The following is a 25,077-nucleotide window of genomic DNA, read 5'->3' as shown; positions in this document are numbered from 1 at the left end:
CCTAAGGCTGGATTGGAGTTTGTTGATGATTACATAGGACAAAGAAAATGGAGATGTCATGTCTGCTTTTCAATTATTTGATAACGTCTGACCAACTGGACAATTTCTCCCAGATTGAGTTTTGGCAAGTGTACTTTTTATTGAGTGAAATCACACTAGACCCATTTGTATAAGCACAGAGAAGTCAATAATTGCAATCACTAGGCCATGCCACAAAGTTTATTGACGTTATAAAACATCATACACCACCAAATTAGAATGATTCAAGTTGCTGTATGTATATTCTGTCCCAAATATAAAGTTAAAAGAAAGAACAGTTACACAAATCATTGAAATACCAAGACTGCCATTACATGGTTTTTTAAAGTGTATGTTAACTTTTGTCTTTGAGTGTACTAATCTATAAAACAATTTTATAACATGTAGCAAAGTGGTAGAGTTAGTACTGCACAGCAACATGGGTTCTGGCAATCTGGGTTCGATTCTTTCATCCTGTCACTGAGAAACTTTGCATCTTTTCTTTGTTTTTTACTCTGGTGGGGTGAGACGGTGGCTCAGTGGGTAGCCCTGTCACCTCACAGCAAGAAGGTCCTGTGTTCGATTCCCAGGCGGGATGGTTTGGGTCCTTTCTGAGTGGAGTTTGCATGTTCTCCCCGTGTCTGCGTGGGTTTCCTCCTACAGTCCAAAGACGAGCAAATGAGGTTAGAGAATTGGAGATAGAAAATTGTCCATGACTGTGTTTGACATTAAACTTGTAAACTGATGATTCTTGTGTAATGAATAACTACCGTTTCTGTCATGAATGCAGAGGCGGCTCGTTCCTTAAGGCGATCGGGCGACTCACCACCAATGGGTCGAAATGGAAGAAATTTTTCTATCACAGCTGTGACTGTTCTGGACAGTCTGTCTTGCCTCGGAATATTGTAGTCCAATCAGCGTCGAGTTGTGTTCCGTACAGTACCTCCCCTTACCGGATTGCTCTCATAGACTCATGTTAAGGCTCTTTTTTCGAACTGCAGGAGCTGCAGTACAATCTGAATGAGTTCCGGGAGGGCTCGCACTTACGTGCTTGCGTCACACGTAACCTGGTGTCGCGACCTCGTCACCATGACTACCATCACCTCAGTTCAGAGCAACTCCATCGTGTCATTAAGGGAAATGCCATTCAGACGTCATTTTAATCAGGATAAATTAGCAACTAAAGAATTAGGGCCACCCAGACCAAATTTAAACATCAAGTATCTACAAAGGGGGGGGGGGAATCATATAAGTTACAAGTAAGTAATGTAATTTTTAAATTGTGAATTGTGATTGCACTTATTGTATCTCCCCAATTGTTTAATTGTACTTCTTTATTCATCACACATCAGTTGCAATTGTTAGGGTGAAGGCTTTACTTAATTTTATGATTAATGGTAAAGCTGGTCTCTCTCCATGTTCAAAGTTATTTGTGAGGGCAAACTGACAGATTACTTAAGGTGTTAATTATTTAAGCTTTAATTTACCCATTGAACGGGTCACCTTGGCCATCATCGCGACAATTGCCCCCCCTGAGAGATTTGCCAGGAGCCGCGACTGCTGGTGAGGCGACACGGTGGCTCAGTGGGTAGCCCTCTCGCCTCCAAGAAGGTACTGGGTTTGAGTCCCAGGTGGAGTGGTTTGGGTCCTTTCTGAGTGGAGTTTGCATGTTCTCCCCGTGTATGCGTGAGTTTCTTCCTACAGTCCAGAGACGTGCAAGTGAGGAGACAAAATTGTCCATGACTGTGTTTGACAAGGGGGCAAGCCGTAGCATAGTGGTTAGGGTTCTGGACTAGTAATCAGAAGATCGCTGGTTCAAGCCCCTTGGTTCAACGCCACTCCTGCGTTGCTGCTGTTGGGCCCTTGAGCAAGGCCCTTAACCCTCAATTGCTCAGACTGTATACTGTAACTGTATTGTACGTCGCTTTGCTGAAATGCTGAAAATGTAAATGACATTAAACTTGTGAACTGATGAATCTTGTGTAACAAATAACTACCGTGTCTGTCATGAATGTACCCAAAGTGTGTAAAACATGGCGTTAAAATCCTAATAAATAAATACATTTTACTCGTTTTTTTTTTTCTCCAGGTGCTTTAGTTTTGCCCCACTTGTTAAAACAAGCAAACGGTGGATTGGCTGCTCTAACACAATGTCAGTAGTACTTCTCTGTAAACAGCAGGTGGAGTTAATGCACCTTCACGTTCTTAGCTCAAACCAGAAGCAACTGAACTCAGTATAGGCCAAAGTAATCGTTTCTGATCAAATCGGTGCGTGTTCAACAGCCACGCTGATCGACCTATCTGGCATCGATTGTGCATGGCTGGTGAATAGTTTTGTCATGTTTTTGTGTAGATCAGCACAGGATGGAGAGAGAAGAGTCCTCGGATATTTGACGTTTGATATAATTGCAGTTAAGTGAAGATTGTGGTTTAGAAGTTGTGAGATTAATGTCGTGTGTGTGTGTGTGTGTGTGTGTGTGTGTGTGTGTGTGTGAGGTAAATAAACGCAGCAGTTGTAGATGTAGGTGCTGAGCTAAGAGCTCCAGTGTGTGTGTGTGTGTGTGTGTTACAGGCCCTCAGCTGATTCAGGAGTGTTTACACTTGCTTTGTTTAGTATTCAGCTGCACAGTTGGGAGCTGAAGAAAAGCTTGACGATGGAGACAGATACATTTAATTATGTTTACAGCTGCGACCTGGATATAAACGTTCAACTAAAAATGTAAGTATTAATAGTCACTGGTTTCACAATCATACAGGCACTGAACTGAACTCACATGTCACTCAAAGCAAGAAACGTTAGTAGTATCAGTATTCGCTCCTATTTAATCCTGTTTGTTATACAACCACTTTAAATTACACATTTATTACCTTAAAAGGGACTTAATATTTCCATGTTTACATTTACAGCATTAAGACTTCCAAAAGTGCTTTGTTTTCCGCAGTAAATATTTCCTCACTACTGTACAAGTTTGTTTGTTTGTTTATTAGGATTTTAACGTCATGTTTTACACTCTTTGTGTTCATTCATGGCAGGAACAATATTTACTCATTACACAAGATTCATCAGTTTACAAGGTTATATCGAACACAGTCATGGACAATTCAATGTCTCCAATTCACCTCACTTGCATGTCTTTGGACTGTGGGAGGAAACCGGAGCTCCCGGAGTAAACCCACGCAGAGACGGGGAGAACATGCAAATTCCACACCTGGGGATCGAACCCAGGACCTGCTTGCTGTGAGGCGACAGTGCTACCCACTTAGCCACCGTGCCCCCCACTGTACAAGTAGACAACATCTAGGAAAATCTTATTAAAGTTAAAATTAGTTTAGTTATTAGGTAGACAAACAAGAGTTGTTTTTAATGGAAACAGACATTTGAAAAAGCAAGGTTAGTTGAAATACATAGTGAAAATATAGGAAAGGTTTATTCCACTATTTGAATTTTAATAGCAAGAAGATCATTGATGCTTGTCTTCCTTGAATATTGACAGGTGAGTCAAGACAAGCCAAAATGCACTGATCAAGGTTTAATTGTTCTTACTATTGCAAGTGAGGCGAGGATACAGTCATTCAAAATAGTTCATAAATGAGTATTACTGTCGAAGGTTGTTTTTAGTTTACATTTAAGAATATTATTGTAAGTGATCAATGTTTCAATCAGCTGTTTACTCATTCATTATAATCAGTGAATACAGCTCCATAAAAACTAATGCTACATTCATTCTTTTGTGCATGGCTTATGTTATGTACTGTCAAAATAATCAAGAAACCCTAAATATATACCATATCCACTTGTTTAAATGACCCTTTATGTACTTTATGGCCAAAAATGTTGATGCACACCTGACCATGACCTTGTTGATCTCATTCTACAACCATGGACATTAATAACTTGTTGTCATCATTCCCTCCTGGCCATAATACCTTCCACTGTTTTAGGAAGGCTTTCTGCTATATTTCATATGTGGGAATTTGTGCCCATTCCATCACAATAACTTTTGTTAAAGATAAGCAATTGAAATTCCAATTCATCTCAAAAGTGAACACATCAAACTACAGTGGATACAAAAAGTATACACCCCCCCCATTACAATATCAGGTTTTTGTGATGTAAAAATGAGAGCAAGATTTACAATCTGTACAATTCAATTAAAAATCATCCTGCAATTATTTAGAGGAAACATATAATTGAAAACTAATAATGTGGTTGCATTAAAGTGCACACCCTTAAACTAATAATGTCTTTAAGCACGTTTTGATTTTATGACAGGATTCAGTCTCTTTGGGTATGAGTCTATTAGCATGGCACCTTGACTCGCTAGTCTTTGCCTACTCTTTCTTGCAAAAGTCTGTCAGATTGCGAGGGCATTTCATGTGCACAGGAGTCAAATGTAGCTCAGTGGTTAAGATACTGGACTAGTAATCATAAGGTTGCTGGTTCAAGCCTCACCGCCACCACCACTGTTGGGCCCCTGAGCATGGTCCTAAACCTCCAATTGCTCAAAATTGTGTTCAGTCATAACTGGAAGTCGCTTTGGATAAAAGCGTCTTCTAAATATTGAAAATGTAAATGTAGCCGGGCTTGAATGTTTTACTTACCACCCTACCCTGGAAATAAATTGACAATGATTTGTTTTTTACATGGGCGGCACGGTGGCTCGGTGGGTAACACTGTCGCCTCACAACAAGAGGGTCCTGGGTTCAGGTTCTTTCTGTGTGGAGTTTGCATGTTCCCCCCGTGTCTGCGTGGGTTTCTTCCGGGAGCTCCGGTTTCCTCCCACAGTCCAAAAACATGCAGTCAGGCTAATTGGAGACACTGAATTGCCCTAAAGGTGAATGTGTGTGTATGTGTGTGTGTCTGCCCTGCGATGGACTGGCACCCCGTCCAGGGTGTTACTGTGTGCCTTGCGCCCATTGAAAAGCTGGGATAGGCTCTAATTAGGCAACCCTAATTGGATAAGCGGTTAAGAAAGTGAGTGTTTGAGTGAGTGAATTTTACATCACCAAAACCTGCCATTTTACCAGGGTTGTGTAGACGTATATCCACTGTCTGTAGACTTATATTCACTGTATATCCTTATGGGCCTCATTTTGTGCACAGGGAAACATGCTGAAACAAAACAGAGCTTACCTAAACATTGCACAAAGTTGGAAGCATATAATTTATTTAATCTGATTGATTTTGTACACCTGTTAGCAATAGGTGTGGCTGAGTCACCAGATAATTGTAGTATACAGAGGTGTCCACAGGTGTCAAAGTGAAGATCACTAAACAACAGTTTATTACTAGTTTTAAAAGTTTTTTTTTAATTGTACCTTATTAATAATAATGAGTCTTTTATAAACCCTTATTAACACATGAATATGAGTCTAATGAACTGACCGGAAGGATTTGCTTTGTCTATTTTATTTAAAACACCTATGATAATGTTATCAGTCTAATTGCAGTTTTAATGCAGTTTAAAATTTCTGACACATCGAAGTGGTTTTGGTTCTGTGGGTAGAATGTTTAGGAGAGCTAGTGGTGTTCTTAAAAATAAGGACACATATTTTCCTACTGTGAATAGTATTAAAATAGTTTAGGATTAGGATATAGAATAATATAATATGCATAAAGCAGTTCGAATATCTTTTTAAATTGTAAGCTGCCCCTAGCTGCAACATTTAAGAATGTTTTAACTAACTATAACAAATAAGCTCATTAGTTGGCTGATGTTGGGAATGATCACATTTTGGTATCCAAACTAACCCGCAAGTATCTTGCATCATTTTGACTTTTATATGATAATGCTATAATGATTAATACCAGTTCATGCATCAGTTCCACAGCTTATCCTTCTTGTTTTTGCAGTGTTTATCAAGCAAGCATGGCAACACCTGTGACTCACTTAAACAAATTCTTTTTAACGTGAGTCTGGAGAGAGACTTTGGTGTGCCTTCTTTCTACTGATGTCATTCCTGTATGGATGGCCTTTTGCTCCTTGCCATGTCCTTGATTAGGCTCATAAATAATAACATCATAGATAAATAAATGTCATGATTCCGGTAACTGCACTCGGAACCTGGTTTATCCTATTACGTATTCCAATTACGTTAGTGCGACAGTTGTGTCTCAGGGCACCAGTAAACAGTCATGCAGAAGATCATAATTGTGCATTAGTGGCTATTAAAACCATAGAAGTCCAAGTGAAAGTGCCACCCTGTCAGTGTCTTTTTGGATAAAACTGTGTGTGTATGTGAGAGAGAGCCCTGTGATGGACTGTTGACCTGTCCAGGATGATTCCTGCCGTTCACCCTATGAATCAAACCCACCATGTACCTGACCAGAATAAAGTGGTGGTAAAACAAAAAATAAATAATCACACATATCAGACATAATAGCACTTCTTAGAATCATTAAAACTGGGCCAACTGGAGTTATCTTAAAATTAAAGACTGTATTTTATTTCTCCAAGGAGCTTCTTGCATTTTTACTTTACTAACTTTATTACAGCCATGATCTGGAAAAATGATCTGGATTACTAAACGTTTTTTATATCTCTGCAGCTCTCAAGTATTGTTTGTTGTCCACAGAGGTAGTTTGGAGGGCAAGAGGGAACAGAAAAGTTACAAGGCTCTGCTTGAAGACCCGATGCTGAGATTTTCTGGCCTGTACCAGGAGAACTGCTCTGATCTGTATGTTACCTGTCAGGTGTTTGCTGAGGGCAAGCCACTGGCACTGCCTGTCCGCACATCCTATAAAGCTTTCAGTACCCGTTGGAAGTGAGTAATTTTTAAGTATAATACAACAGAAATGAACTAAAACTTGTTTACTGAGTTACCTTTATTCTTGGAAGGCTACCTAAACAGTGTCTGTCTATATGACTTTTTATGCCTATTTAATCGAAAGTGCATTTGTAAGGTCAGATATTATTGTTTGATGAGAGGGCCTGGCTTACAACTGATGTTCCAATTTGTCCCAGAGGTTTTTAAAGAGGTTGAGATCATGGCTGTGTGCCAGCCACTGGAGTTTCTCACACCAGTGTGACTTTACAGTGACTTTACAGATTTACCTTGTGCACAGTCCTGCTGAATCAGGAAACGCCTTGCTCAAACTGTTGCCAGTTCAATGCAAATACTATATTTAATGTAATTTGTTTTATTTATAAACTTGTTAGCAATTTGTGTGACACAAACTCCTAAACCTATATTGGATGAAGTGGGTGTCCTGCAAATGTATGTAAATATTTACCTCAACTGTATGTTGTATTGTGCAATTTCTATGTTGTAGTATCAGATGATGTAAAATAATGGAGATTACATTTTTGTATATATTACGTAATTAGTAATAATTGTTGACAGTTTCAGTGCCTAATTTTGAACTTTTCCACTGCAAAGAAGCTGATTTGCTAAAGATTTAGATTTCAGTAGTAAAGTTGTAGCCATTGCCCGACTTTAATGTCCATTTAGTTATATGAAATGTGTGCTGTTTAATTCTAGCTGGAATGAGTGGCTGAGGTTGCCTGTCAAGTACCCTGACCTGCCCCAAAGTGCTCAGATAGCTCTGACTGTATGGGACGTTTATGGGCCTGGCCGGGCCACTCCTGTAGGAGGCACCACTGTCACTTTGTTTGGAAAATATGGGTGAGGGTCTTTAAATCATCTTAAATCATGCATGGTTTTGACCTTTACTTTAGTTTACATTTTACTGCTTCTCACTCAGTCATGGTGTCTTTGTTTTCTGTGTCACAGAATGTTCCGGCAGGGCATGCATGATCTAAAGGTCTGGCCAGGGGTGGAGGGTGATGGTGGGGAGCCCACAACTACACCGGGCAGAACAAGCAGCACTCTGGCTGAGGATCAGATGGGCAGATTGGCTAAGGTTCGAGCACAGTACATATGTGTGTAAGATAAAAGGGTTTAAATAAGGAGTGAAGTGTGTGTGTGTGTGTGTGTGTGTGTGTGTGTAAGTAAAAGCACGCGTTTTAACTGCTGTCTGTTCCAGGGTCCAGACCTGGAGCTACTTAGTGACGTGAGTATAAGAGGGCATGAATGCTAAATGTGTGTGAAGTCTGTCTGTGTGTGTTTGAATGAATGTGAATGTGTGTTTATTTCCATGGACTGTTTAAGGGCGTATTTTCTTTTTTTTCCTTTGATTTCTGTTTACATACAGCAAGGAATGCTGTGGTCAGTGCCCTTGTATTTACTGGGAGGGATACCACAATGAAACCTAAGATTCTTTAAGAACATTATAATTTTAAATTTATATTAAATAATGCAAGTTTAATTATTAAATTATATATTATTCATTATTTTGTATGTTCAAGACAAAAAAAACAAAAAAAAAAAAAAAAAAAGTTAAATTATAAATAAACAAGTTAGATTAAGAAGTGTTTACATACACCGATCAGCCATAACATTAAAACCACCTCCTTGTTTCTACACTCACTGTCCATTTTATCAGCTCCACTTACCATATAGAAGCACTTTGTAGTTCTACAATTACTGACTGTAGTCCATCTGTTTCTCTACATGCTTTGTTAGCCTGCTTTCACCCTGTTCTTCAAAGGTCAGGACCACCACAGAGCAGGTATTATTTAGGTGGTGGATCTTTCTCGGCACTGCAGTGACAATGACATGGTGGTGGTGTGCTGTTTTGAGTGGATCAGACACAGCAGCGCTGCTGGAGTTTTTAAATACCGTGTCCAATTACTGTCCACTCTATTAGACACTCCTACCTAGTTGGTCCACCTTGTAGATGTAAAGTCAGAGATGATCGCTCATCTACTGCTGCTGTTTGAGTTGGTCATCTTCTAGACCTTCATCAGTGGTCACAGGACGCTGCCCACGGCACTGTTGGCTGGATATTTTTGGTTGGTGGACTATTCTCAGTCCAGCAGTGACAGTGAGGTGTTTAAAAACCTCCATCAGCATTGCTGTGTCTTATCCACTCATACCAGCACAACACACACTAACACACCACCACCATGTCAGTGTCACTGCAGTGCTGAGAATTACCCACCACCCAGATAATACCTGCTCTGTAGTGGTCCTGGGAGAGTCCTGACCATTAAAGAACAGCATAAAAGGAGCTAACAAAGCATGCAGAGAAACAGATGGACTACAGTCAGTAATTGTAGAACTACAAAGTGCTTCTATATGGTAAGTGGAGCTGATAAAATGGACAGTGAGTGTAAAAACAAGGAGGTGGTTTTAATGTTATGCCTCATCGGTGTACACTTGAAGGCAATATGTACAACTTTTGTAATGGTTCTTTTTCAGTGAATGATTAAAGTACTTATTAACTTGTATATGAACATTAACAAATTTGTGTTCCTAAGTTTGTCGTGGCTTTTCAAAAAAGGCTTTTCCTATAGATACCTAGCCGCTAGATGCACAAAACAGTGCATTGTAGTGCCAGTCCCAAGCCCGGATGAATAGGGAGGGTTGTGTCAGGAAGGGCATCCGGCGTAAAAAAAAAAAAACTGTACCAAATCCCATCGGCGACCCCTAACGGGAAGAAGCCGGAAATGCCGACCCCGTAATCGAAAAACAGGACAAAGGCTGAGGAACAAGAAGAAGTTTTGAATCTGTTGAGTACTAAATTTCTGCATAAATAAACAAATAAGTAAAAGACTCCAACCCCCCAAATGTCTGCGTTTGTCCCTGCTTGTGAATTTTTTTTTACACTCGCTGGTGACTTTGCTGTATAAATAAGGCTTGACTGCACTCATTGTACATGAAAGGTCACCTTTAGTACATTTGTCCTAATAGTAACACTAAAAAAACAGTTCTCTATGAAATAGGAGCTACTGGAACAGATTTTCTCACAGTGAATGACAAAAATGGTCAAAATGTTTTAGTTTTATGTCTTTAGTTTTCAGTACCTTATTGCTGTTTTCTCTTAGACTCTTCTTTATATTCAGTGTTTACATGCACACTAATAATCTATATTACATTTTAAAACCATTATTTTGATTTCTTAATTGTTTGTTTGATATTTATAAAGGTTTTAATTTTCTTAATTTAGTTCATAAATAAATTAAATATGTGCTTTTATTCTATGAAATTGATGTTAAATTGTAAATTGTAATTGTTAAATTATACTGTTAAATTGTACTGGTATTTGTACTGACTACTGTTAACTTCAACTTCTGGTTATAATAATGAAACGAATGAGTTTTTCAGGTGTCTGATGTGGTTTTGCACTTTTAAACACAGATTGCTACATGATTAGATTGCAGTGATGATAAAATGACTAGCATGTCACCACTGGAGCATTATCTGTAGGCTGGTGAACTGCATGCTTTCAGATTCTTGATTTGCTTATTTGGCTGTGTGATTATACTAATTTGTATGATAAACTTACTACTGACCACACTCATAATTCACTTTTTTGCTGAATAAGTGTGGATTTGTGAAAGAAATGGCCTCACTACAGTGCAGTTTGGCTGAGAGTCACTACACAGCACAGCATGGTTCACCCAATGCAGTTCTTTTTCTTTGACTTTCTAAAGTTTATTTTTTCTTTCTGTTTCTGTATGTCTTTTTCTAGCTGACAAAAGCTCATCGTCAAGGGCACATGGTAAAGGTTGACTGGCTGGACCGCTTGACCTTCAGAGAGATTGAGATGATCAATGAGGTAAGGCCTGTCTTGTATCAGTTTTCTCCCAGTTTTTCTCTTTATTTCCCAGATGTTATGAGTGTCCATCTGATGAACTTTAAAATCCTCTAAAAACCTTTAGTGGAATTCAGGAGTCTGGAGATGGCTAGGTCATGCAAGTACCTACACATTCTTTTTAGGAAACCAATCTTGTGTTATTTTAGCTTTATGGTGGGGCCGTTGCCTTGTAGAAACATCCATCCTCCTTCTGATTAAGTGTTTTTGGCGATATATGTCCCAGAACATTGCTCCATTTAGGTTTTCTTTAATTTCTTTAATGTGTAAGGCTGCATTCAGGTGGCCCAGCAATAAACATGCTAGCACACCAGAGAGGACATCTCAAACTTGCAAGTTTGAATCTCAGCTCTGTTACTGGCAGGACGGGCACCTACGCAGACAATGATTGGCTCATCCTTAGGGTAGGGGTTGCCTAAGGGGATTCCTCATAACTGCTGCAATTACAACCTTATTTTACCTATACATACACACCTAATCATACATAATGACAATGTGTAAACTTCAATATTATATGCACAAAAAGGATTTAGACACTTTAGACACCTTATAACTATCCTTAAGTTGTGTCTTAATTGTAGTCCACATGTTGCTATGTGAATTGACTGGACATTTGGAAAGGCTCACAACTGGGTATATAAGGGTCACCAATTTACTCTAGTAATATAAAAGTCAACCACTGTTGTGTAAGGCATCAGTCTCACTGATGGTGTAAGTATGTTTTTTTCTCTACAGAGTGAGAAAAGAAGCTCCAACTTCATGTACCTCATGGTGGAATTTCCCAGAGTGAAGACTGGAGAGAAAGAATACAACATAGTGTACTATGAAAAGGTATGTGGACCTCAGCTTAGCATTTCAGAGGCAATCGTCTATGTTGCACTGATAAGTGTCTGCTCACAAACCGATATCTTTATTCAACGTCTATGTTCAATATCTGTATTAAATGTTAATCAGCAAAATATCTGTTTTAATGGTAATATTTTAATGCCCCTGTTTTTTGCAGGATGGAGATGAAGCGTCTCCTTTACTGACCAGTTCAGACATTGTTAAAGTTCCTGATCCTCAAATGTGCATGGTGAGTCAAGAATGGAAATATACTACCTTATACTACCAAGTTTACACTTGTGCTGTTGCCCTTTATGCACGGATATTCCTCAAGATTCCATGAATTGTTTAATAGTATTATGTATTGTAAAGGGAGAAATGTGCCAACCACTTTCAGATCTTCTTTGAGTAACATTGTTTTTAAACATTTCAATAATTTCCTCACTACTGCTTTTGTACAAAATCATGATTATGATCATTTGTTGACATTACTCGTTTGAATCACAGCATTCTTTGGTTTTTCTACCTCATTACCAACCCTAAATTGCCCCTGTTTTAACTTTTTTGGAATGTGTTGCAGGCCTGAAATGCAGAAATGTATGTACGTATATTAACAAATAAAATAAAGTTGACCAGACACAACATGAAATATCTTGGGTTCATACTGTCTGCAATGAAATAAAAGTCAAAATAAATGTAATAAATTATGTTTTTTTAGTTGCATTTTCCATACCATCACACTTTTTTTTTTCCTGATTTGGGGTTGTATATTTTAATTAGATTTGTAAGTAGGACTGATTTTAACCTGGGTAAGTTTATTTTAAAATACAGTGTCTGGTTGTATGTAAAACGTGGGACTAGATAAATTAACTATGTTCCGAGAACCCTACATTACGTTACTAGTCTAGTGTAACTCGCAGGTTTCCACATCATATTTCACCACTTCCTTCAAGTACAGCTCAAAACAAGTACAAAACAAGACTTTGGGTCTGAAGATCTGACTAAACACTGCTTGTGCTGGCTTTACTTCAGGAAAATCTGGTGGAGAGTAAACACCACAAACTGGCTCGAAGTCTTCGTAGTGGACCCTCTGACCATGACTTGAAGCCTAACGCTGCCACCAGAGACCAGCTTAATGTAAGTGAGGGACACAGGTTATTTAATAAACAGTGTGTGCACGTACAGTATATGTGTGCTTTGTGTGTGAGTAGCAGAATTTTTACTGCAGTTTTTATGTGTTTACAGATCATTGTCAGCTATCCACCCACCAAACAGCTGAGCTCTGAGGAGCAGGACCTTGTGTGGAAGTTCAGATATTATCTCACCACTCAAGAAAAGGTGTGTTTTGCATTTGTGCTTTATTCAGGAGTGAACAAATCGTACATTTAAACTAACCCACTGGGCATGTGGCAGTTATGGCTGAAGGTCACTGGCAAAGTTGCCACTGTTGGGCCCCTAAGCAAAGCAATAAACCTTTTTGCTTGCATTGTATTTGGTCACAGTTGTAGGTTGCTTCAGATAAAATCGTCTGCTACAAGCTGTAAATGTAAATATCATTTTTACTTTGAATTTGAGGGTTCTTAAGAGTAAAATACATCTGGTAAAGATAGTGTCTGATGGTTTTCTTTAAACACTGTATATATATTAAAAAGTCATTATTTAAAATGTTATAAATCTTGACAGAACAAAACAACAAAAAGACCTAACTGCACACTTTATATATTTATCGAATATACACCATTATGACCACCTCCTTGTTTCTACCCTCACTGTCCATTTTATCAGCTCCACTTACCATATAGAAGCACGAGTGGACACGTTACTTAAAAACTCCAGCAGCGCTGCTGTGTCTGATCCACTCATACCAGCACAACACACACCACACCACCATGTCAGTGTCACTGCAGTGCTGAGAATCATCCACCACCTAAATAATACCTGCTTTGTGGTGGTTCTGTGGGTGGTCCTGACCATTGAAGAACAGGGTGAAAGCAGGCTAAAAAAAGTATGTAGAGAAAAAGATGGACTACAGTCAGTAATTGTAGAACTACAAAGTGCTTCTATGTGGTAAGTGGAGCTGATAACATCGACAGTGTGTGTAGAAACCAGGAGGTGGTTTTAATGTTATGGCTGATCGGTGTATAAGAAAGGGTCTGTCACTGCTTTATTGTAATTATTTACAAATGCATGTTCTCTTTTAAGTCTCTAGCCCAAAATACTATTGTGTGTGTGTGTGTGTGTGTGTGTGTGTGTGTGTGTGTGTGTGTGTGTGTGTGCAGGCCCTGACTAAGTTCCTTAAGTGTGTAAACTGGGCATTACCCCAGGAGGCTAAGCAGGCTCTGGAGCTGCTTGGAAAGTGGAAACCCATGGATGTAGAGGACTCTCTGGAGCTGCTTTCATCTCAGTTCACCAACCCCACAGTCAGACGTTATGCTGTTGCCCGTCTGCAGCAGGCTGACGATGAGGTAAATAAAACTAATCATAAAGGGATCATTAAGAGGAACAAACATGCTGATTATCCTGTCATTAGCATTTATTCATTATTTATTTGTTAAGCACTGAAACCATATTAACTTTATGACTGTGACTTAGTACATGTATGCTGGTACACAGTAAAAATAAAAGGCTGTGTTTTTTCTGGTATATACAGTATATATAATTGATTAGAATTATAACTCATCTCATTGTCCCTCTGTGTAGGATTTATTGATGTACCTGCTGCAGTTGGTTCAGGCTCTGAAGTATGAGAACTTCTCTGATATCCAGAAGGGTTTAGAGCCTGGGACTAAGCGGGACATCCAGGGCCTGTGTGAAAGCTCCACGCTGGGTGATTTGGACAGGTAAACAACTAAACACTATCACATTCTGCACTGAAAAAAGTATTCATTTATTTTTACTAGAAATAACTACATGTTAAGCTGGACAGCTTGTATCTGAGACTGCACAGATTCTTTACTTAGTGCAGAGCCGTAGATGGAGAGAGATGCGACACTCCTTGATCTCGCCGCTACGCGGTCACGTGGTTCATGTAGCCCTCAATAGTTCCAAACAAACCCGGCGCTGTCATGTTCTTATATGGGACAGACAGCAGTAAATGACATATTAAACGGCAAATAATAAACATTTGTACAATTTCTGGGTATTTTCAACTGCGTTTACATTTACTGCATCTGCTTTAATGTCAATTTGGTATATGAAGTGGAAGATTGATGTTTATAATGACTTGTTAATAGGTCGTTCTTGTTAACACACAGTACATTATATTAGCATACATTACATAATGCGATATCATTAAGTAATAGAGACGATATACAGTACAGAGATTAAAGAGTTTTTTTGTTTTGTTTTTTACATAAACTATAATCTCCCTTCACTTTCCTGAGGATTCATAATAATAATCATTTTGGCTAAACACTAAGTTATGTTCTGGATTCATAAGGTTTACCTGCACTGAATTAACAGATTGATAAACACATTACCGTACCAAAAACATTATAGTGCAGGTACATGAAAAAGCATTCATTCATCTCTTATTTCATGAGTGATTAATAATTGATTCCTACATGTAATACATTAATGAATTCATTATGAATATGCACTAGTTCATTTTGTCTAATGTAAGTGGTGGACAAGGTACACAAACCATGTAGGTGAGTTAAAGTAGAGATATCCAAGGTAAAATGTTACTCCAGTAAATGTAGTAGTAAAAGTAAAAATACTCTTTACCTCCACTAAAGTACTAAACTAAATTTACCTTCAAATGTACTTAAGTATGAAAGTAAAAGTAGCATGATTTATTATGGCTCTAATGTTTTATTATCATTTCTGTAACAAGACTCTTGATTAATCACCTAATTTTAGGTGAAAAGACTCGTGTGTCATTAATTTAGCTAAACTGACTAAGCTAAATTCAGTTATACCTATTAATTAAGATAAACTTGTAACATTTAGTGCTGAGCAAATGCTAAACAATAACAGTATTAAGTATATTAATGACATTAAATTCATTATTTTTTTAAAACAAAGCAACATACAGCTAAAAATGCTTGATAAGTAGAGGAAATGAATGGGGCTCTATGGGTTGTTTGGAACTATACAGAGCTCCACAACCTGGAAGCTGCGCAGAAAAAATGTCCCGCCCCCTTTCCAACGGTTCCCTATGGGAGTGTCGCCACTCTGTTCTCTCTACCGCTCTGACTCAGTGTAGGTAATGGGCCAATAATGGTCTATAAAGTTGAATTGCCATTTGTCTGAGTAAGTAAATGACTTGCCCAACACTGTGGGTGTATTCCAGCCCCATGCCCAGAGAATCGGGGTGGTGTCAGAGTGGGTTGGCCAACCAGGCAAAAATTCTTTGCTGCAGTACAATTGCAGCCTCTTCTGTCTGATCGATGCACCTGTACTATAATTTCCTTTGGTATAAATAAAGTGTCTATCTATCTATCTATCTATCTATCTATCTATCTATCTATCTATCTATCTATCTATCTATCTATCTATCTATCTATCTATCTATCTATCTATCTATCTACTAACAGTGGATGATCTGGAATCTGGAGAGCTTACTGTGTATCTCCAAGACTCCATAGCAGACAGATGAGTCTTTAAAGACTCATGTAACTGGAGACTAGAATGGGAGCAAACAGAGAAAAAAGCTATGATAAACACAAGCCTTTACTTTAAGGGGATGTCAGTATTTATAACAGTAAACTTGTAAAACCAATGGTAAGTTTATGTAAATTTGTGTGAATCCAGTTCTCAGATGACATCAACTTCTATGGCAATCACCAGCACACAGAAGGGCAAAGAAGGAGCAGATGGAGAGAATTTAGAGGTAAGAGATCTGTAGTTCAGAGAAAGACAGGGACATTGTTATATGCTGGTGTGTAATTGTTTGTGAATGTGTTATACAGCAAGACCTGTGTACCTTCCTTATATCACGTGCCTGCAAAAACTCAACACTGGCCAACTACCTGTACTGGTAAGTGCTCATGATTATGCAAAATAAGTCAACTAAGGTGTGTCTGTATACAAATGATCAGTAAAATTTCAGTATGTACCCACAATATCTTTTTTCTGAAGGTATGTAATAGTGGAGTGTGAGGATCAGGACACACAACAGAGAGATCCGAAGACTTACAACATGTATCTGGATGTGATGAGAAGATTCAGTCAAGCTCTGCTCAAGGTGAACACTTACTGTCTTTATTTTTTACATTCTTTCCTCATTACAGTTTAAAGGTTACACACAGATGAGCAGAACATGATGAGCCAGGGCCATCCACATGATTTTGGAAAATACTGGATTCCTCTGACCGTTGTTCTGATGTTCAGGTCCAATAGACAGTAGACAGGAGTTAGCATGGGCACCTTCACTGGCCTCCAACTATGCAGCTTCATATACAAATGAGTTTGATGCATTGTTGATTGCTGGTTCAAACCACCACTGCTGGGTTGCTGCTGTTGGGCCCTTGAGCAAGGCCCTTAACCCTCAATTGCTCAGACTGTATACTGTCACTGTACTGTAAGTCGCTTTGGATAAAGGCTAAATGCTGAAAATGTAAATGATGCATTAATCTTGCATGTAATAAAAATTATTTGCAAATGTAGCCAGTTACTAGTCCCTCTTCAGACCACTGCCTGTGGGTACCATGGCTGCCTGTGACCACTGAACAGCTTTGGAATAAACTAGAGCATTGATTGAGGCTTTCCACAGCCATACAAATACTCTTTTGCACTACTGAATGGGCACAAACATACTTTAAAATTCTGTTGTGAGAAGCCTTCTTAGAAGAGTGGCTGTTATGGCTGAAAAGATCACATAGAGGTCGCTCTCTTTCAATTTCATTTGTTTTTGAAATAGGTTGTCCAACAAGCTCATGATCAGGTGTCCAAATACTTTTGACCATATAGTGTTTTAGACTATGTTAAGAACATTATGTTAGCTTTTACATTTTCAAGATATCAAAGGTTTAACCTTTATGAAACATTGAGATTCTACTTTGAGTTCAGGGAAACTATGACAAAACAGGAGCTTTTAAACACTGGATAAATGACACAGTGGTGTAATGCACAGTTAATACCTGTGGATGACAGTGTGGTGTAAGCAGAGAGAAAACAAAACAAAACACAGTACTATAAACAAATTCAAGTGTTTGAAATAAAACATTCATTAAATCAATTGGGTGTGAGCATAATAAAAGGTCTGTCATGGGCTACAAGTGTACATAGTGCAAAGCTAGAAAATTAAAACCTAACCCACTAATGTCACAGGTTTTAAATGTGAAAATATTTTGGTCTCTTTTCTTTTTAGGGTGATAAGAACGTGAGGGTGATGCGCTCTTTATTGGCAGCACAGCAGACGTTTGTTGACAGGTTGGTGCAGCTCATGAAAGCTGTTCAGAGAGAGAGTGGCAATCGTAAGAAAAAGGTATGACACTCACACACATTCACACACACACACTGACCTTGATGTGATGATAGGCTCAACTGTGAATGTAAAATGTAATCTACAAATGTGCTTGTGTGTGTATGAGACAGACGGAGAGGTTACAGGCTCTGTTGGCTGATAATGAGAAAGTGAGTCTATGTGAGATCGACTCTATCCCCCTACCACTGGAGCCTCAAGTGCGCATAAGAGGCATTGTGCCTGACACGGCCACACTGTTTAAGGTATGTCACTGTGTCACTTATAGTCTGGTGCAAAAGTTTGCATCCCCGTACTTGACAATAAACATAGGGCTTAATGTGGCTTTTCTGCTGTACGGCTCTGTGTGGAAACCCAACTTTGGCAGGTGATAAAAAGCGGCTGCGGATTGGACACATGACTGAGGGGACCTGTGGTTATCCGGCTCTCCTTGATTAGATCATCGGTTGGCAGTGGATTCACAATCATCAATTTTAAATGACTAGATTGGCAAATTACTATTTGTCCGTCCAGACAACAAATAGTTCCAAAATTCATCTGGTTTGTTAATATGCTCCAAGTGTGATGTCTTTGGTCTAAATGTATGCAGTATCACAAACAATCCAGACTTGTGTAGGGTGTGCTTTACAGTAGTGATTTGAACTAAGTGAAATTATTTGAATGTTTATCAAAAAGGATACCAACTTTCCAGCTTGCCAAAAAAGATAAACAATGACTAAGATGGACATTATACCAACAAACTGTTTTAGAGGACAAATGTCCTTAAATGAGTGTATGAGTTCATGAGTATTTACAGATAATCTATGAAGGAAGCAAACTTTTGCACTCAAGTTGTTCTTCTTTCCATTCTTTTTGTTTATTATCATGTATAACCAAAATTCCACCCCTTTTTGTGAGTAGAGTGCTTTGATGCCAGCTAAACTGATCTTTAAGACTGAAGATAATGAGCTGTATCCTGTTATATTTAAACATGGAGATGATCTCCGCCAAGACCAGCTCATCCTGCAGATCATTTCACTGATGGACAAGGTTTGCTTTGCAAGCACACACTTAAACATACATGGGGGTAAAACAAGCATGGTTCCTTATCCAATTGACTGAAACTTATTATTATTGTGCTAACTGTAGATATTAACATTTTCAGACAAGTTGCTTTTTTTAGGGCTGGCACGACACTGGCCCAAATCACTGGCTCAGATATCGGAAGATAAAAAAACATGTAATCTGATCCGATACTGCTGCATAATGTAAATAACACTTAATGTAAATAAGCCCATTGTTTGTGTCCTCTTCAAAATCCAGCAGGGTTTTTTAATAATACTTTTTTGCTATAGCCTATAATTTATGAAGGTCAACACAAGCTCAACGTCCCTTAAACTCAAAATCTTTGAAACTCAACACCCTATGTCGAGAAATTTGTACCCTTAAACTCAACATTTCTCTTAAACTCAACGTGTTTACCTTTTTAAAAAAATAAATGGATTTATTTTAAACTGACAAAATAATGTTCAGCTGTCTCTTTTGCTGTATCTTTCTTATTGAATTGTTTCAGGTACAGTGGTACCTTGTAACTCAACATCCCCTAAACTCAAAATCTTTGAAACTCAGCGGCCTTCATTGAGAAATGTGTACCGTTGTTTATGTAATAAAGCAATAAGCCACGAGAGGCCGTGCATTACTGTGATTTTAGCACGGGGATGACGTTTTTGGCACGACGCGAAGCGGAGTGCCTAAAACTTCTTTCCCGTGCTAAAATCATAGCAGTAACGCACGGTCTCGAGTGGCTTATTGCTTTTATAAAACGGCGGTCAACATAAAATATAATAAATACAACAATGTTTAATTCATAAATGTATTTATTGTGTATAAACTTACAATAAAGCATTCTTCCACGACGCAAAATAGTTCGATTAACAGTGTTGCTAGGCAACGTGAGGGCGAAAATAACATTAACTTTTTCTATTCAGTGGCGTATTAATATGGAATGATGTGAGGTGGTCATAGGTGTGCGTTTATCAGGGATTTTACAACGGCTTCGAACGCGGCTTAGCCAATCAAATTTTAGGACCGGAACTATCCGTTTTATAATTTCGAATTAATAATGAACAGCTGCTTTGTTCAGTGCTCAGCTTGAGCGGTGCAGTAAGACGTCATCAAAGTGCTAAAAGTTCCTACACATTCTGATCAATGCTTCAGTTAAATATAGTTTTAAAGAATTTCTGGGGGTGTCAGTAGTTGTGGAAAATGTGATTTTGTTTAATTATTTATTTTTGATTTTTTTTTTTCTTGGAATAAATTAAAGAAAAAACCCATTAAAATTGTTTTATTCACCAAGAGATGAATTTCTTATAACTCTTTATACTCATCTTACCCAATAACTATGGAGGGGACTGTACATATCCTATACACATAAGTTATATCTTGCCTTACGATTAATTTTTCACAGCTGCTGAGAAAAGAGAATCTGGACCTAAAGCTAACACCATATAAAGTTCTGGCCACCAGCACCAAACACGGTCAGTGTGTGCACACAGCAGCTATCTTTCTAAGAAACAAAGCCCAATACAGTACTTGCAAGGATTTGTGCATGAACATCACTTTCTGTTTCTGTTCAGGTTTTATGCAGTTTGTACAGTCTGTTCCTGTGGCTGAAGTTCTGGCTACTGAAGGCAATATTCAGGTAGGACTGCCAGGATTAAAAACTATGACTCATGTAGTTCAGTTTGTTGAAATCTTGTGTCATCTTTAATAAACAAAATTTTTTTAGGAAATTTAATTGAAGTTACACTCAGGTCAAAGTATTAATTGTCTCCCGTGGCTGAGTATTGATCATGTTAGGTGTTATTGTCAAAAGTATAGAAGCTTTGCATCTTCGAAAAAAACAAATGCAGATCATGCAACACTGGGTCACAATGACAAGAACATATGCATTTTTTTAAATTGTCCCCTAAAAGATAAACCCTAAATTAAATCTAACATCATTGATATATTTCTAATCCAGTCTACTGTTGAGCAGGCTTAACAATTGTTTCCTTACTTCTAAGTTTCACTGTGCAAGTGTTAAGATTGAGTTCTGTTCTTTTGTTGACTGGCCTCTGCCCATTCCATGCAGAGTTTCTTTAGGAAACATGCTCCCAGCGAAAAAGGACCTTACGGCATCAGTCCTGAAGTTATGGACACCTACGTTAAGAGTTGTGGTGAGTTATGTCTCTGTGTCTCAGCTCTAAAAGGAATCTTTTTTTAATCTATTTTGCATACTTTGGAAGGTTTAATGGTTCACGATCATGATACTATTTTTTGTTTTTCTATCGCAGCCGGTTACTGTGTCATAACCTATATTCTCGGAGTGGGAGACAGACACTTGGATAATCTACTTCTTACTAAGACCGGTATGAGTCCAGCACAATTTCTTTGCTATTTTCCTCCATTTGTGTGCTTAATTAAACTTACTGGATCTGATTATTAACTGATCAGTTAAATTACCAAACTGTGCAGGACACTGCCCTCCGGAAACGAATATGTTTACCCCTATTTTATATCAATCTGTTTCCATTAATGGAATGTGTATAATATGCAAATATCATGACCCTTTTTGGTATGGTAGGAAAGCTGTTCCATATCGATTTTGGCTATATTTTGGGACGGGACCCCAAACCGCTGCCTCCTCCGATGAAGCTGAGTAAGGAGATGGTGGAGGGCATGGGGGGCATGCAGAGTGAACAGTACCAAGAGTTCAGGAAACAGTGTTACACTGCCTTCTTGCACCTGCGCAGGTAAGACATACACTTTGATGCTATTACTGAACTCATAGCAACTAAGATGTCGCCTAAATATTGCTGTAAATCTAAAAAACCCATAAAATCATATTCAATGTATGGATATAATGTGACTTTAACCTAGTGATGGGAGATTTCTTTATATGGGTCATGCTGGGTCATTCAAGTATGGAAATACATTGTATATGATCTTATGTTTAAGAAAAGCAAATACATTATATATGATAAAATGCCAAAAATGTTTGTTTTATTGCTAACTGAGGTTAAATACAATAATTAGATATTGCACTGTCACCCTTCAGATACTCCAACCTCATCCTGAACCTGTTCTCCCTTATGGTGGATGCCAATATCCCAGACATCGCTCTTGAGCCTGACAAGACAGTTAAGAAGGTGGTGTATCTGTCCAACTCATGACTTAATAATACACTTATGAGCCAAAATATTAGGACCACCCATTTAATATGCTATCAAAACAGCTTTAACCTGCTGAAACATGGACTACACAAGACATCTGAAGGGGTTTTGTGGTATCTGGTACCAGGACATTACCAGCATGTCCATCAACTTCTATACATTGCAGTGGATCATCCTGGTGCCATGTGCTCTGCAGGAGAACGATCCATCCTCGTGTTCCCAGACTGCCTCAGATTTTTTCCATTGCTCCAATGTCCAGTGCTAGTGCCTGCTTGGCCAGTGTATGTGCTTTCCACTGTGTGAGTTTGCATTGACATCTTGACTAAGCTTACCTGTGGGGCCTATGCTGACCCCTGTTCACAGCTGAGAGCGCCTACGATGGGCACAGGAGCATCAGAACTGGACCATGGAGCAATAAAAGAAGGTGGTCTGGTCTGATGAGTCACATTTTCTTTTACATCATGTGGACAGCCGGATGTGTATGTATTGCTTACCTGGGAAAAAGATGGGATCAGGATACACTTTGGGAAAAGTAGAGGCAGTGTGGTGTTCTGGACAATGTTCTGCTGAAAACATACCACCTACCTATACATTGTTGCAGGTAATGCACACAAATGGTTTGAGGAACAAGGAGTTCCAGGTGTGCATTTGGTTCCAAATTCCCCAGTTCTCTATCCGATTGATACCCCAGGACAACTTCAGAGGTTTTGTGGAGTCCATGGGTTAAGGCTGTTTTGGTGACATTAGGGAACCTACACAATATTAGGAAGGGGGTTTTAATGTTATGGCTGATTGGTAATAAATCCCTGACTGTGACACGCACAGTTGTTATACAATAGGCATTGCCATGCACATTTTTGGGAGATGGTCCTAATATTTTTCCTCATCAGTGTATAATACTCTTGACAGTGCAGATTTTTACCTGCTCTCTTCTTCTTAGGTGCAAGATAAGTTCAGATTGGACCTGTCTGATGAGGAAGCCGTGCACTACATGCAGAGTCTGATAGATGAGAGTGTGGGGGCTCTGTTTGCTGCTGTGGTGGAACAGATACACAAATTTGCCCAGGTACAAAAGCTTACACAGTTAACAAGAAAGTATTTAGTATTTGGTGTTATAGATTTGATTTTGAAAATACATATTTCAATTTGACCTATGAAATTTGACAAAATGAAAACATGTTTTAAGAGTAATTAAAAATCAAAAACTGGATTCTTTTGATGCAGTGATTAGTTGTTGCATCTTTTCTTATAGGTAACAACACAACATTATCTACATTTACCTTCTATACAGAGATTTTGTCTGTGCTATAACACAGTCTGTCCATTGAAAGTGCACTGATTCAAAGACTCTAGTAGTATTGTAAGGTGCTATTTGAAACACAGCTGCTTTGAATGTTGTTTTAACTTCAAGCTCCACATTCAAGAGGCCTAGACCGGCTAATACAAACCTTAAAGCGTAAATCACTGCACAGATTCTTTAGACTTTAATCTCATCAAAGTTAGGCACCACTATACTATACACAAACTGTATGATTTAACTGAAGTACAAATTTATAGCTAAACAGGTTGATTTACATGATAATTTAAATTATGCACTAAACTTAATGGTTTAAACATGCAAACTTTTAAATGTGGTAATGATACCTGTATTGTGTTTGGGGTGTTTTTGTTATTTTAAGTTATATTAAATATGCCTAGTAGCAGAATCAAGCTTCACAGAACCATAATTGGTAGTTTATTGTATTTTTTTTGCACAGTCTAAACCGTTTTCTTTTATTTTGGTGTCGCAGGTTTATGAGGTTTTTTTAGGTCTAAAATATTTTGTTAATTATTGTAGGACCAAAAAAATCCCAATGTAAAATTTTACATTTACGGCATTTAGAAAGCACCTTTATTAAAAGCGGTGTACCATTGTGACTGGATACAGTGCAAGCAAGGGTTAATGGTTGCAGTGGGGCTTGAACCAGGGACCTTCTGATTATTAATTCATTACCTTAACCACTAAGCTACCACAGCACACAAACACAAAGTTTTAAATTCCTTGCGACAAAAGACAATCGAGAACCAAAATTTGTAAGGGATGCTTGTCTAAAATATAGCAATACGAGGACACCAGAGGATGAAGTATTATGCTTAATTATTGATTTCAAGTGTTTCAGTCACACCCACTGTTAAAAGTCCATTAAGTGTACATTCTTAATTTTTTTTTAATTTTAGGTGTATCTAAAACGTTATCTCTGTAATTTGCCTTAAAATTAAACTGGTGTGCACTGGTGTTTATAAGGGCTACATTTAGCTTGATTTATTTGTATGTATGTTAAAGATTGAATATGTTTTATAATAGAATATCATACTGACATTTACGTCACTTAAATGGTTTTATATAATTATGCTTTGCTTTTTCTCTTGGCAGTATTGGCGGAAGTGAGAAGATGTGTGGCTACATGGAACTCAGAAGTAAAGAGATTTTGCCATCATAATCTATGCAGGACAGTGAAGGGACAACAGGCTGCCAACAATTCTGTCTCTGTGTTACCTTTTTCTTCACTAGATATAGATACGCTACTGTCTGAGCACTATTTAATTTTCTGTAAATACTATATATAGTAAACTTCTGTTGCACTGATTATATAATAATTCATAGCCAAATATAAAAACATATAAAAATATAAAAGCATTAGTGTTTGTTTTTTATTTATTTTGGTTATTCTGAATTAAACCTCTATCACAAATAGAAAATAAAAAAATATTTACATTAATTTGCATCATTTGGGTAGCCAGTAACAGCATGCATAAGTAAATTAATTTATGACATTTATTGCCTAAGAGTAAATGCTCAATGTCTAAACTGCACTCCAAGTGTCAGTGAACAATATTATTTTGGTGTTATTTTGAGTGTTGTTGGTGTACACAGTGAAATACTGTTATAAATATTTAAGGAGTTGGCAAGAAAC

General features: G+C 38.1%; 1 protein-coding gene across 2 annotated transcripts; it reads left to right on the top strand.

Moving 5' to 3' along the window:
* The first annotated feature begins 2,377 nt into the window (after positions 1 to 2,377).
* Positions 2,378 to 24,797, top strand: pik3c3 (phosphatidylinositol 3-kinase, catalytic subunit type 3). 2 transcript variants are annotated; one of them, XM_062994339.1, is made up of 27 exons: positions 2,390 to 2,429; positions 2,633 to 2,737; positions 6,595 to 6,783; positions 7,501 to 7,644; positions 7,753 to 7,882; positions 8,006 to 8,032; positions 10,556 to 10,642; positions 11,414 to 11,509; positions 11,682 to 11,753; positions 12,536 to 12,640; positions 12,749 to 12,841; positions 13,783 to 13,968; positions 14,204 to 14,343; positions 16,259 to 16,337; positions 16,417 to 16,484; positions 16,586 to 16,691; positions 17,817 to 17,933; positions 18,044 to 18,175; positions 18,831 to 18,959; positions 20,377 to 20,446; positions 20,546 to 20,610; positions 21,043 to 21,127; positions 21,245 to 21,319; positions 21,535 to 21,703; positions 22,009 to 22,099; positions 23,064 to 23,189; positions 24,537 to 24,797. In XM_062994339.1, exons 2-27 carry the CDS (start codon positions 2,673 to 2,675, stop codon positions 24,549 to 24,551), a joined length of 2,661 nt encoding a protein of 886 aa, XP_062850409.1. In that variant the 5' UTR covers positions 2,390 to 2,429; positions 2,633 to 2,672; the 3' UTR covers positions 24,552 to 24,797. The 2 variants fall into 2 exon arrangements, with proteins under 2 accessions (XP_062850411.1, XP_062850409.1); XM_062994341.1 differs by lacking the exon at positions 8,006 to 8,032 and having other exon boundaries at positions 2,378 to 2,737.
* The last annotated feature ends 280 nt before the right edge of the window (positions 24,798 to 25,077 follow it).

This window comes from Trichomycterus rosablanca, chromosome 4, assembly GCF_030014385.1.
Source record: "Trichomycterus rosablanca isolate fTriRos1 chromosome 4, fTriRos1.hap1, whole genome shotgun sequence".
Lineage (NCBI taxonomy): Eukaryota > Metazoa > Chordata > Actinopteri > Siluriformes > Trichomycteridae > Trichomycterus > Trichomycterus rosablanca.
The sequence above is the reverse complement of the archived record's forward strand: the minus strand, read 5'-3'. Positions and strand labels throughout refer to the sequence as shown.